Raw genomic sequence first — 14,299 nt, 5'->3', positions numbered from 1 at the left:
TTTTCTGCAGTAACATGTCATCCTGCATTGTCCTTTTAGGTTGGAGTATCTTTATTAATATGTATTAATACAACATTGAGAGGTTAAGGTACGAGGTTTTGAAATTGCAGATTTGGAAGGGTGAGGGGTAGGGTTCTACTGTCCTAGTAATTCTGAAAGGGGAGTAAACACAGTTCACACGTATATATCCATATCCATGAGCTCCCAAACAACTCAGTCTTAGGCATGAGTGTGGGGATCAGGCCGTGCATTAATCACAATTAAATTAAAGCATGATCGTGTTACACACTTACATATAAGCACTGCTGTTATGTTCTCATATTATGTTTTACTTTTTTTACTCTCTGTTTTTATTTCTTCTAGAGGAAACGGGTAAAAGGTGATCTTCATAAGTTTTATCCACATTAAAGCTGGAGATCTGTTTTTTTGATGTACAAAAAGTAGCCTATCAGCTTCATGAATTCGTACAGAAGGCTACAATGTTAGTGACAAGGAGCACCTGACAAAATGTCATTAGATTTGATGAGTCAATGTGGTGGATTAGCTGCCACAGCAATTCATACTGGCTGCTCATATTCAGTTTTTCTTGAGTCATATATATTTTATCATGTATATGTGTCATTTATCCTGAGTTGTTATCATCAGGGTTTTGAAAATTCAGATCAGTGTGTTAAGTTTTCTGAATGGCAATCCTGGCTTCTCACTCAAACTGATCTGTGATATTATTAATCACAATAATAATAATTGCAGAAAACAATGGTGGAGGCTTTCTAATGCTCATAATAAACATGGAGCCGTGTAGCTCAGACGACAAGGGCGTCTGGCTCCTGACAGAAGGTCCTGGGTTCAATCCCAGGTAGGGGCAAACAATGGCTCCCATCTGGTGACCCTCCTGTTCATTTTGACTCTGTGATTACTTAGAACATTGAGATGATAATAATTGATCAAAATGTACTTCATTGTGAAATCTTCTAAATTGCTCCTATGAAATTTAGTTACCTTGGGTGAATCACGTTTATTAATTATCACTTGAGGTTTCTTCAGATTTCTTTTTATAGACCCATTATCACATCGGCTTTGTGCAATCCAAACCAGGTGGAAATCGCTGTTTCCTCCTCAGTACTCAAGAAGATGCACGGTATTGCATATTCAGAATATTAAAAAAGCATTTATTACTTTTCCTTTGGCCTTTAAATAAAGGTCTTTACTTGGTTTAATTGCTGTAAAAGAAAAGACAAATGCTGAAAGGGTCTCTGTTGCTGTCCTGACCTATTTCATTAGTGTCAGGAACCATAACATTAATGTCACTTCACCAGAGAGTAATGATTATCCTTTCAGGTTTCCTGTTCTCCAAATCCTTCTTTGTCATATTAGGCATTTTCAGTACCGTGTTGTCTGTTGATCTCTGCTTGACTCTGAAGTTTCTCAAGATGCATGAAACAAAATTAGAATTATAGATGGTATCTGATTTCTAGCATTGTGAAACAAAAAGGGCTATTTAATAGTCATAATCTCATAATTTATCACAACCATTTTTTATATATATACTGTATATATTCATATTTATCCAATAAGAGCTGCTGAAGATAACATGTGCAGGATTTATTTTTCTGCTAGTAAGTGAAAGTGACATTTAAAAAATTGCGTATTTAATTTACGTAAGTTTTACTCTCTGATTCCCAGAACTGGGTGTGTCGGCTTCACAGCAACCATGGTTGTGTCTCTGCACATAAAGCACAGGCCTGGAAAGCACAGCCTGTGTGGGGGGTGGAGTGTGTGGAACAGGAAGTAGCCGTTATCCATACACGTTGCTGGGAGCACGCTGCCTTGTGTGCAGCTGTGCACCCTCGATCGGGGCATGCTTACTCGTCAGGACGCAGGCTTTGCTTTAGCTTGTTTTCCAGGGAGCGGATTATCTAGGTGGGGTGTTAGAATGTCAAGCAAGGGGCACAGCGGTATAAACAGGCTTAAAAATGGCTTGTTAATGAGTATTTGAATGCTGCAGCTTAGAAGAGAGGCGTTCATTGCCCCGTACATCAGCAGAGGATGTACAGTATAATCTCCACATGGGCTAGTGATCTTTCCGGCCTGTTTACTACAGTATGTATTAAACAAATGCCATTATCAGCTCCTTGGATTGTCTGCGTGTACAATCATATTTTAATTAGCTGGATTTTACACTCAAATAACAAGCTCTCGCCACGGTTCAAAAATATTCATGCAATTGATATTTTTTTCTGTTAGAATTTGGCACAATGGATGCTAAGTACAGCTTTGAATCCTGCAGGGGCCACAGTTAAAGACAGCATTGCAGACAAGTGCAAGCTTTTCACAAAGATTACACACCTTTCTTCACAGACGTGAGCATCAATTTCACTGAATTCAGAGCATTCACACTTGAAGGGATTTAGTAGCTAAGCAGTTCACATTGTTCTCCTAATGCTGCCTGCCACCCAACATATCAGATGGGGAAACAGCAAAGAAGATTAAATCCGAGAACATTTTAGAAAAGTGTATCTAGTTGTTTATGTATCTTCTTCCCCTGTCTTTCTCAATCCTGAGTGCTCTCAAGATTTTAGAATCTTGATTTTAGAAGAAATTAGTTTAAGCCTGCAATTCACAATAATCCTAAAACTGAGCAGACTTCTGTATTCTCTCAATTTTTTCTTTCATATTATTTACATCCTGGTCTAAAGTTTACTAAAGATTAATCAGATTTACTTAATGAGGGTAACTTTGCTCTCACATGCTTGATGTGAGTGAGTCAAATACTGTTCAATGTGACAGCATGTTTCCTTGAACAGACAAGATTATGAGCCAACCAGATTCAGTTGTTTTATATTCTCAAAGGCTTAACAAGACCAGCCCAGTGGACTTCTTCAGAACCAGTAAAGAAATACAAGCCAGAGACTTTGGGATATTTAAAGTGAAGAATTGAAGGAATGTTTTTTTATACAGATTTTTGATGTCCCAGACTGTCTATCCTTACAACATTTTCAAGAGAACTTCAAAAGAATATAAAGATTTATCTTGATCTAAAAATAAAGAAGAGAGGCACAAATTAATTTTAAAAATGAAAAGGTTCCTAGCTGCACAGTGTGAGGCAGGAGAAAAAGCAGCTCTTGAGTTAAAGAAACACTAGTTGCTGAGAACACATATCAGAAATGTCACTTCTTCAGTTCTGCTGTAAGTTATTTGGGGTTAAGAATGTTGTTGGTAAAACTGTAAGCCCCATTATACTGAGAGATCTGATTAGCTGAACACAGTGGTCCTTTGACTTTTCCATTTCAATGATTTTTTAAAAATTCACAAGAAAAGCATTACAAGGGCAAATTTAAACAGCAACAAATAACATATTTGTACCCTGCTCTTCGTGAAATGTAATAAGCATATTCTCATATAGACATAAATATATTCTCCTAGTTGTTTTAAACAGCAACAAATAACATATTTGTACCCTGCTGCGGAAATGATGTGGTTTAAATTTTTGTTTTTGTGTACTCTGTTTCATTCTGTAAACAGGCCACGGATACAAAACCACAACAATCTTTAAAACACTTTTTCAGTTATATCACATCTGTCCAACAAGCTAGAAAAATCATGTTTTAGGTCTGGGTATTTTTCATAGCCACTGTTCTGTGTGGGATTGCCAACAATCTAAAATATCAAAACATATTCACATTGGAAAATGTTTAGTTTTTACATACTTTACATCAAAGATGGTAGGGACTTTGATGTGATTTTCATATATTGCAAAGTGCTTTGAGATAAGAACTTTTGAAGAGTGGTGTGGATCTCACCGAAAGATGGTAAAATCTTACCATCATCCATTACCGTATTACCAATCTTCTTCAGGGTGGCGAAACTAAGGAGGTCAGAGCTCAAGAGGCCGGGTTTGCGATGATGAAAGTGCACCCAGAGGTTGCTGGTAGAGACAGGGGATACGGGCATCAAAGAGGGGGTTTGGAGAGGAAGATTCGGGCAGCATCAGCGCCAAGGCTTAAACAAGCTTCGGGAAGAGAAGAGAGGACCCAGGGAGTAAGGTGAAGAGAGAGAACAGTGCAGGGACCCAGGAGAGAGCCATGGGGAACCCCAGTGAAGAGAAAGTGCAGAAGCAGATATCTTTCACCGTTGACCCGGACTTGCACTCACCACAGGCTGTGGACCGGTACATTCAGGCTGTGCTGCCACTGACGATCCACAGGGTCACCTGGACCTGGGGAGGGATGTCATCTCCATTTTCACGGCAGCTCCTCCCCCTTTTCAGGCATACGTGGTTCACCACCAGGGGGGTCCACTTAACTCAGTCGCCCTGGGGAGCGATCTGTCTGGAGCGCTACACCTGTAGCTGGGAGAAACGGTTTTACGAATTAAAACCAGGAGTGCTTTCTTCTAGCGCTCCCACAATCTGTAGAAAAAATAAAAAACAATCTAACCCTTACGACATGTACTGCTTTTTAACTTCTATTAACAAGCTCTTCGTGAAATGTAATAAGCATATTCCCATATAGACATAAATATATTCTCCTAGTTTTTTTAAATCCTTGGATTACTTATTCAGAATGACTTGTCAATGAAGCTGTCAGAGTGTGCCTGCATTCATTCAGGCTTGTTATTCGCCTGGCGCCTGTTTGCACCAGATGGTTTTTCAAAATGATAATTGTGAAACCTGTCTGTTCTCTGTGTGACAGAAACAAGACAGCTGGTGTGCATTTGTAAAATAGACGCAAAGGTCTACAAAAATATTAGCTCCTAATTCACTCATGTGGGAAACTTTAGTACACAGCATTAACAGTGGGCATCAGTTGGTTTTCTCAAAGTATCATCTGTCCTGTTGTTCATTTGCATATACAGTATGGTGCCATGTTACTGCATTTCTTTGTCCTCTAACGTTGCCAATAATGTTATAAAAACAGCAATCCACTCATTTTTGTTGTTTCTCATTAACTGTGATTTACAATTACATTTTTTTCAGTTGTCCGTGAAAATGAAAACATACCAACCGTTTTAGAGATGTTGTTTCACAAGCTCGTCACAGTGTTGATGGGCATTTAACTAGATGTCAGGAGGCCCTTCGGTTTTTTCACTTTTTCTTAGCGCTGCTGTCTATGACATCAGCTTTGTTTTCCTCGTGTTGTGATGTTTGTGACCCATTTCCTTTCTGTGTTTTTTGGGACGTGAAGAAGCGTTCAGAGCGCCGGCCTTCCGCCATGGGGCTGACAAGAATGGATTCAGCCTGGGGCTCAGCAAGAACTTTCGCCAGGTGTTTGGGGATGAAAAGCAATACTGGTTCCTGCCCGTCTTTTCGAGGTTTGCAATTCACGTGTCTCGGTTTTCACAAACAAAACTCAAAGGTGAAGGTGGAGGACGTAACACGTTCCAGTTCATGCAATTCAGGAAGCACTGAAGGCTGTGTCTAGCTTCCTACAAGCAGCACGGATCGTGTCAAGCCAGAGTAGATAATAAAGACCCCCTCGATCTGGGAAACAGCTGAATATGATGAACATGAAGGAGGGCTTTTTAAAGTTAAGTCTGGACACTGTGATCTTGCTGTGCAATCACATTGACCTCCTCCTACTGAGCACGTCAGATGCTTCTGGCATTACCTGATTAATTAATATGAAAACTGTGCTTAATTGAAGGTCTGCACCACAGAGGTGATGCTCAGATTGACCCAGACCATTAATGGACTTTTTAATACAATTTTGGGAGGGATGAAGGCAACCAAGGTCTTCATCACCTTCTTCTCCTCTGTCTCTTAATTTTCCGTGTCACTTCCGGAGAACCTGCGAGTACCGTAGTGCGCCTCTCCTCCCCCCTGCCCCCCTCCCCCTGTGCAGCCAACTCTTGGCTCACTCCTCCCTCTGCACGAGGTCCCAGCCGGGGGGCTGGCCGAGCGCCAAGAGGGTTAAGCCAGAACTTCTCTTTGGCACATTTTCTTATTGGGTATTGTTATTCCTTATGCATTCGTTTTAAAGCCTTCAGTCCAGCCAGCTCGTAAAGTCAACCTCACATTTAGGGGAGGAGGGCAGTAGCAGAAGGGCATTGATGTAACACGGTTATTGTGGTCGCCGCTGTGAATGTAATGAATTAAGAATTAGGTCCACTTGCTAAAGTATAATGGAGGTAGTTTTCCCTATTCAGATGTGGAAACACTGATTTAAAAGTTCAGTGTACTTTGTACTTAAAAGTGAAGTAATAATATGCTATTAAGAAATGCGTTAAATGATTAAATAACCGATAACCAAAAAATCACCATGGTTACACTACCTCTTTGTTAACAAGTATGATACTATAAAATGTTAATATATTTCAGATGTCATCTATAAGGCTGTTGCAACACTCAGGCACGTGATATTAATTCCTAATGATACTAGTATTATCAACTATGCTATTAGATTCAAAATGTAACATTAAAAGTTGTTAATAATTAAAAGATCTCATAAATGATCTTTGATACTGTATGTACATACATGTATACATGAATATACAATGTATATTTACCTATTATGTATTCAGATTGTATCTGCATTAGGGCAGAATTGCAGGTCAGTCAGAGAGCACTGTCACTTCTCTGACGTCAGCGTTGAGTAAATTGGATTTTCCTCAAAGCCGCCGTCAGTGGAGGGATGAATGAATGACTCTAGTTTTCCTCTTTGTAAATTCGCACACAGCCTGGGTGATGGTTGCTCCTTCCCGACCTGCCTTGTCAACCAGGATCCAGAGCAGCCAGCAACACCCGCCGGACACAATCCTTTAGTGAAGAAGTGCGAGTGAGTCTTTGTGTTCGAGCCCTGACTGATTTGTGGTTCGAATTGCAGTGAGTCTTTGTTGTTTGAGCCCTGACTGATCCGTGGTTCGAGCTGCACTGATTCTTTGTGTTTGAGCCCTGACTGATTCGTGGTTCGAGCTGCACTGATTCTTTGTGTTTGAGCCCTGACTGATTCGTGGTTCGAGGTGCAGTTAGGTTTTGTGTTCGAGCCCTGACTGATTCGTGGTTAGAGTTGCAGTGAATCTTTGTGTTCGAGCCCTGACTGATTCGTGGTTCGAGTTGCACTGAATCTTTGTGTTCGAGCCCTGACTGATTCGTGGTTAGAGTTGCAGTGAATCTTTGTGTTCGAGCCCTGACTGACTCGTGGTGCGAGTTGCAGTGAGTCTTTGTGTTCGAGCCCTGACTGATTCGTGGTTAGAGTTGCAGTGAATCTTTGTGTTCGAGCCCTGACTGATTCGTGGTTCGAGTTGCACTGAATCTTTGTGTTCGAGCCCTGACTGATTCGTGGTTAGAGTTGCAGTGAATCTTTGTGTTCGAGCCCTGACTGATTCGTGGTTAGAGTTGCAGTGAATCTTTGTGTTCGAGCCCTGACTGACTCGTGGTGCGAGTTGCAGTGAGTCTTTGTGTTCGAGCCCTGACTGCTTCATGGTTCAAGGTGCAATGTTAATCATAGCAACTGCCATCAACAACTGACATTTATCATAAGGATGAAACATAAAACTGATTTACTGTTTAAATTGCAATAATTATTCATGGCACAAGGTAGTTAGGAAAGGGGTTTGTTAACAGGTTCTGTTAGGAAGTGGTTATTTTTGCCAAATGGTAAGTTTTGATTAATAATTAGGAGGTGATTCAGAGTTAATTTATTGGTGTAGGTTTGTCAGTGAAGACTTTATTACTGTATATTTCTTTTATGCAGTTATAATTCTATCTTTTGAGGGGTGCAATATTTCATTAAGCTTTTTTCAAAGGTAAAATTAATCTTACAGGAGAGACTCCTGAGAGAGTTTTTTGTCCTCCTAAGTTATGCAATTTAAGAAACAAAAGCTGGATGCTGTATAAGGTATATGTACAGTATATGTTGCTGTGTGGTTTGCAGTGCCGGGGAAACTCACCAGTTCCCTGCCAAGACTTTGAGAGAATCCCAGAGCCGCCTGCTCAACGCTGGCCAGTCCTGGACCGAGAGTGAGGGCGGCGATGACAAGGACAAACTTGGTAAGAGACACACAGTAGTGGGACTACGCTTTAAAGGGGCGGTAAGGACCTAACCGAAGGCAAACAAACAAGATGTGCAACTGCAGGTGAGGAGTTTACTTTGTGGTGGGAGTTGAATTCAATCGCAGCGAGACTGAAGTCAAGGAAACATGACCTCATTGTGTCACCTGCTAGCACTGTCTCAGCATGTGTCCAGCGGCCTGCTGTTGCACTGTGCCACAGTACCAGCCTCTCCCAGCTGGCAGGGCTCTAGAATGCTGTGTTTTATAACACGTTCTATTCAGACAGTGCTCTAAAGTTACAAGAAACAGAGGCATTAAAATGAGATTTTCACTTGTGTAAGGGAGCATTGCTAAACTTGCTGAACTTTGGTTTTTGTAAACAGTTATAATAACAAGTTCTGAAAACAGATGGTTCAGCCACAACTTAATGCATCATTTGGCACTTACTGTAGAACAGCCCAAAATCTGGTAACACAGAGTACTGTCATAAGTTCTCCATAAACACTACACGACGTGATAAAGCAATGTGCTTCAACCCTTTCAACCACTTAAACGACATTACAGGCACAAGATTATTTGTAGGAGTTCATAACGATTTCAGCAGAAAGCTAAGATAGGAACTCTTAGAAGAGTCTGAGCACAACACGTAGAGAGAAGTCAGGTGAAAATGATGAAGGACACCACTTAAGAGCTGACAAGGCATTCTGCAGATGCAGCTAAATAGCAATTACACTCCCCTCCAAAAAGTATTCCTGAAAATGCTCATGAATACATACAACAAGTACTTTAGGAAGATCTATAATTCATGGATTTGCCCATTTTTCAGTGGTTCATGCAGCTGTTAGTTCTATTTCACCTGTTCCTGTATTCCAGACGGGATATGACCGTGCATAGCCATGTAGGACAGGAGGTGCTGAGTCATGAACGCTGCCAGAGCTTATCAGTTGTATTAGCTAAAATCTCCTTGAAATACATGTGGAAATCTGTAACTACTTTTGTGTTTTTCATTATTCCGCTGCTGGAAGTATTGCTGTGGTTAACAACCAGAGCATAAATAAAAAAATGCTGGATATTGTAAAGCCTTAGAAACTATAAATGGTGGACCTAAACAATCTAATTCAGAAACAACAGAACTGGGATTAGGCTAATAGATTCCTCCCTTAGGTAAACTGCTTCACTTCAAAAGATCTCACTTGATTTATTATATTATTAAGACAGATACAGTTCTAGTTTCAGCAATATGAAATTCAACTTTAGCTTAAACATTGACGTAAAAGAAAAAATAGCCAGAGAGTACGTAGTCGAGGTCTACTAAAATTCTAGGTGTTTATTCTTTTTAATCTTCTGAAAGCATCAGACTGCCTTTTTCCACATGTAAGAAAACAATCAATAATTCCCCTTTTTATTTCAAGTATCATGAGAAGTTAAAGCAAACATTTGATGTTTTTACAATATTTAATCATATATATATTTGTTACAGTACATCAGCTCGTTTCTGCATGGCAGGTTGTAGAAACTGAACAAATTCTCTCTGTGTCTATCCATGCATGCTGTCTCTTCACTCCCCAAAACCATTATGGGTTCATACTGTAGATGTCTTACTTTTTGTCTTATCCAGGCATGAGCAACCCAGCGATGACCATAGAAAATGAAACCTAGGATGAATTTTCATTTACATGGAAATGAAGGTAAGCAGCATCACTGTTTATTATGAAATCGTTGACCCTTTATCAGTTTTGTTCTTTTTTTAATTGGTTCGAATAGCTTCTTTGTTGTAGGTGCATACTTTGTTCCTGTTTTATATCGATTTGTTTAAAATGTGATATAATCCAAGATGCTTTTGCTAATCTGGTGTCCACCTCATCTTGAGTAGTCATGTAGTCACTATCACCCTCCCATTAGAGACTGAATCATCAGAGTGTAATACACAAATCCGGCACCATCACGTTCAAGGGTTGGCTTAGCTGGGAGATATTCTAACACAATCCTCATGGAACAGAATCCCAGCAAGGGCTTGGTAAAAAGACAGGTTGCATGAGATGGGGCTAACTGCATGTGCTCCCAGCACACTGAGCTGGCTGACACTAATTCATGTTAAGTAATGTTGACATTAATTAATTAAGACAAATTAATGACAGGCTGTGTGGTGGAAATAAAACAATATTGAAATGAAGAGAGCATCTGAAGAAACTTGACAAACTGTGAGCTGTGCTCTAACATTAAATCATCTTGTCCCGATTTATTGATGTATTTTTCTGGACTGGACTCTAGATTAGAGGTGGTGAAAGTAACATTAAACCGGCTGAATCATATTGCCATAGCTAATATAACTAGATTTTATTTATAGTACTTATGTTCAATAATTCATCTTTTTACAAATTTAAACAATACATTTTAAAATAATTACAATTCCTGTGTATATCAAAGCAAGATTTTCTTCTTAAGATAAGGTAAGATCATTTAATAGCCACAGACAATTTCTTGAATTAGGAATTTGTCTTTTCGCATACCCCAGCTTGCTCTCCATGAGACAGGGAGAGAAGCTCGGGGTCAGAGCACAGGGTCAGCCATTGTACAGCGCCCCTGGAGCAGTTGGGGTGAAGGGCCTTGCTCAGGGGCCCAATGGAGTAGGATTCCTCTGCCGGCTGCAGGATTTGAACCGGCAACCTTCCAGCCACAGGCGCAGATCCTGAGCCACAGAGCCACCGCTCCACCCCCATCTTATACCAATCCTATTTAAAAAGCAAAACAAAGAAGAACGAGAATGGCACTTTTGTATTACAAAAGGGTCTATGATTTTACCAGTCTAACATTGGTTAGAGATACATTTCGCTTTCACTTGTTGGGAATATCAATTTAAATTTTAAATATGCCCGATAGAGCACCCTGTAGTCAAATGTGAAATACAACTATAATACAGGCACCACATAGAAAACGTTCTTTCATGTGTTCAGGATTTGTATGAAAGGTGTTGCTTGACATACAATGTGTTTTCACTTTGTGTGTTTTAAATGAGTAAATATGACAAAGTGTATTTAGGATTAGAATCTAGTTTGTTGTAGCACAATTAATCATTACAGAATGTCCTCTTTTTACAGACCAATTTATTTTTTATTGATTATATTAGTATTCAAATGTAATGAATAAAATCCAAGGATGGAAATTAAATAAATAAAGCTGGAGGCAAACTAATTTAAAAACATAAAACGGATATGCAAATCTTTTTTTTTAATCAGGAAAAAATTAAACCATTCCGATACTACACGAAATGTTTTCTTTGCTCAATGTGGCCAGACCAAGCAACATTGTTTAGACGGCTTTTCTTCTGGACAGAAGACACCTCAGCGAGAGGTCGATCACTGAAGCTGTGTTTGGTTGTCTCCTCTGGTTGATGTCGAACAGGTCCGGCCGATATTGAAGACGGTGCTGGAAGTCTGACTTGGCCCGGAGAGGTGCTTACCTGCCCACTGACCCTCCTGTGCCTGTGTAACTGTGTGGACATCTGGCATTCATTCGGCTGATTTCGTGTCACTGCTCAATACGACATTCATACTGTACTTTCAGGAACATACTGGGGGCGGGGGTGGGTGGTTCTGGAGGAATTGGGTTGAGGAGAAACCTGCGGGAGTCAGGGCTTTTGTAGGTAAGAAGGAGTCAGTTGTGTTCGGCCCAGCAGAATGATGGAATTTAAGGTTGTCTGGAAACAAAGTAGCATTCCAGTTATTTACAGTATTTAAAAACAAATCTTTGTGGAAAAAAGCACAGTAAATTGTATAATCATATAACCATCGTCGGCATTTTGCAAATGGATGTGTAAGAAGCTTGTTGTAACTGATTGCCATCATTCATGCGCAGCCTTTGTGTACGTTCCATGGTACATATATTTTCTTGCCAAAGGAATTCTTCATAGATGATTTCAATACTGAAACCTGGAACTGCAGCATGGAGTGACCCCATACGGAAAAAAAATATATTTTAATCAATATATGTTCCACTTATTTTTATAGATTTTATATGTGTTGGAATATATATTTTCATAAATTTTAACAGAAAAAAGGCATATTAAATTTTCCCCTTTTAGCTTACAATTTTATATGACAATGTGCTTCAATTAAATGTGACACAATGAAACAACAATCAAATTAAAGTGCGAAGGAAGTAAAAAAAACGTTATGAACAGTTATTGCCCTATCTGGTTCTGAGAGCCTGGTTCACATGAAGTGTTAAGGAAATGACATTTTTGTTTCCACGTAACGTGACACACCTATCCCACGTCAGAGTGTCTGCTCACTTACTGAAAGCTTTTTTCCATGAATTTACATGATCAATGTATCAACAATACATAATGTTTGGAGGGTAAACTGTACAGTGTTCAAGTGTTTTTATTTGTACTGTCTGGTTTTGTCTATATAGTGTTAGTCTTGTATGTGCAGTAACAATGGAAATTCAGCTTACAAAAAAACAAAACCGTATATAAACTGAGCTATAATGCATGCTAAATTAGTGCATAGAAAATATATTTATTTTTCGTATGGGACATGGATAACTAATAACTCTAATGGTTATTGCACTTTTTATGGCACTTTTGAGTATGATTGAAAATATATTAAATATGCAAATTAACATAAGATATTAGAAATATAACCGCATGAACTGCTGTGTATGAGGAAAGTATGCACTCTTCTGTGTGACTGTGCTTAACTTTTAGGCAGGGTTAGAAAGATCTCGCAGGCTGAGGACATGGTAGGGGCTGAGGAGGCAAACCCAGGAGACTCTTGCATCCTTCTTAGTTTGAGTCACGCAGGTAAAGCCAAGAGCCCAGGTAGTGTCTTTGGCCCGCGATGATGTGAAGTTTGGGGTGAGCATATCCTGCTGAAAGACAGAACTCCAAAACTGAAAACAAAATATTAAAATAAAACACCAGGAAGTGGGCGGAACATAAAAACACCACATCAGAGACAGATTGGTGGCATCTCGGCTTGTGTCTGCCCTATCCAGCCTATCAGGCCAAAGACGCAAATATCTCTGCACTCCAGAATTTGCATGCTGATGATCAAAATGGAGTTACACATTCTATTATGTGCCTACAGTTTTTTAATTTAATCTAATGTATTTGTTCCTTAATTGTACTCAACGGTCTTATCCAATAAGCTGAGCACTGTGGTGCCTCCACAGCAGTATTCTTTGTTCATTGAACATCCTGTCTGTCTGTTTTCCCCATGTGTTATAACACCTGGGAGTCTAATGACAGTATTTCTCTTGATGGTCTTGTTTTCCTCCAGTAGTGTCTTCTGTCACCTCCTGTTGTCCAGTAAATGTTAAAACCAGAAGGCTGTTTGCTCTTTCTAGTTTTCCTAGGGTATACTGCTCCTGTGAAGTGTGCATGCCGGTGTCACCAGGGCTCATTTAGTGATCCTGCACAGTGTCAAAATCAATGCCTCAAGCTCCCTATTTTACGCCTGGGGTGTTAAGACCCAGATTGGCAAATCAAAACTAAAGACCGGTATTCTTCTAAAGGCCACCCGAGTTCTGCCTCCAGCCACACACTCCCACAGCAGCCAGAGGAGGTTGAACTCCACGCTTGACAAGCTCACTTCCACAGCCGACAGGAGGACAACAGATTTTGCTGGACGGCGTTCGCTAACCCAGCAGGAACAAGCCGTGTTGCTGGGGGGAAACAGGACCTGTGCTCAAGCCAGGGGAGCAGCAGGCAGAATCGAGAACAGAGCAGCTGTGGGAGCTGGATAAGATCAGACCAGCTGCTAGGACCCAAGCAGGAGGGCTGGAAAGGTCCCACTTGTTTGTAACCTTTCCGATGGTCCTACAGTGAACCTGCTGGATTATAATTTCTTCATCTCCTCCGTGCATTGCCGAGTGTTAGAAACCCTTCATCAGACAGGGGGCTAGAAGTGTGGGGGTGGGGAATGAAAACACTTGAAACATTTGGCACTTTAAAAAAAGTGAGATAAAACTGCACTGCGGAGTGTGGGATTTTAACCTTTTCCCCGCCCAAAAGATTGTATGTCAGTGAGGTAGGATATAACCTTTTACGATACAAAAATGGTGATGGTAGAGGGTATTGTGTTCAAGTTGCAGTGTGCTACATCATAGCTTTTGAGAAAAAAGTCCCATGGTTAATTCTGTATGCTTCTAGCACTGATAAAATAGATGCATTATGTCTAAATGACCTATTTTTATATTTGATTTGCTGGTGAAATGGAAAATGCTTATTTTAATGAAATGTGAAGGCAGTGTAAGATGTGTATGCCTTGAGAAATAAAGTTCTGCATTCATGTTTTATTTTTAAAAA

At 40.1% G+C, this 14,299-nt stretch overlaps 1 protein-coding gene across 2 annotated transcripts in view; it reads left to right on the top strand.

Annotated features, from left to right (window-relative positions):
- The window catches only part of zdhhc2 (zinc finger DHHC-type palmitoyltransferase 2), a 29,738-nt gene extending 15,439 nt beyond the window's left edge, over window positions 1-14,299 (top strand). For both annotated transcript variants that reach the window (XM_015345724.2, XM_015345725.2), the window contains 5 exons: window positions 5,184-5,310; window positions 6,675-6,773; window positions 7,872-7,987; window positions 9,608-9,677; window positions 11,392-14,299. In XM_015345724.2, the coding sequence (XP_015201210.1) occupies window positions 5,184-5,310; window positions 6,675-6,773; window positions 7,872-7,987; window positions 9,608-9,648 (383 nt within the window). In that variant the 3' untranslated portion in view covers window positions 9,649-9,677; window positions 11,392-14,299. The remainder of the gene's footprint in view (window positions 1-5,183; window positions 5,311-6,674; window positions 6,774-7,871; window positions 7,988-9,607; window positions 9,678-11,391) is intronic.

Source organism: Lepisosteus oculatus, chromosome 1 (genome assembly GCF_040954835.1).
Source record: "Lepisosteus oculatus isolate fLepOcu1 chromosome 1, fLepOcu1.hap2, whole genome shotgun sequence".
Lineage (NCBI taxonomy): Eukaryota > Metazoa > Chordata > Actinopteri > Semionotiformes > Lepisosteidae > Lepisosteus > Lepisosteus oculatus.
Note: the sequence above shows the minus strand (reverse complement) of the source record. Positions and strands in the feature narration are given on the sequence as shown.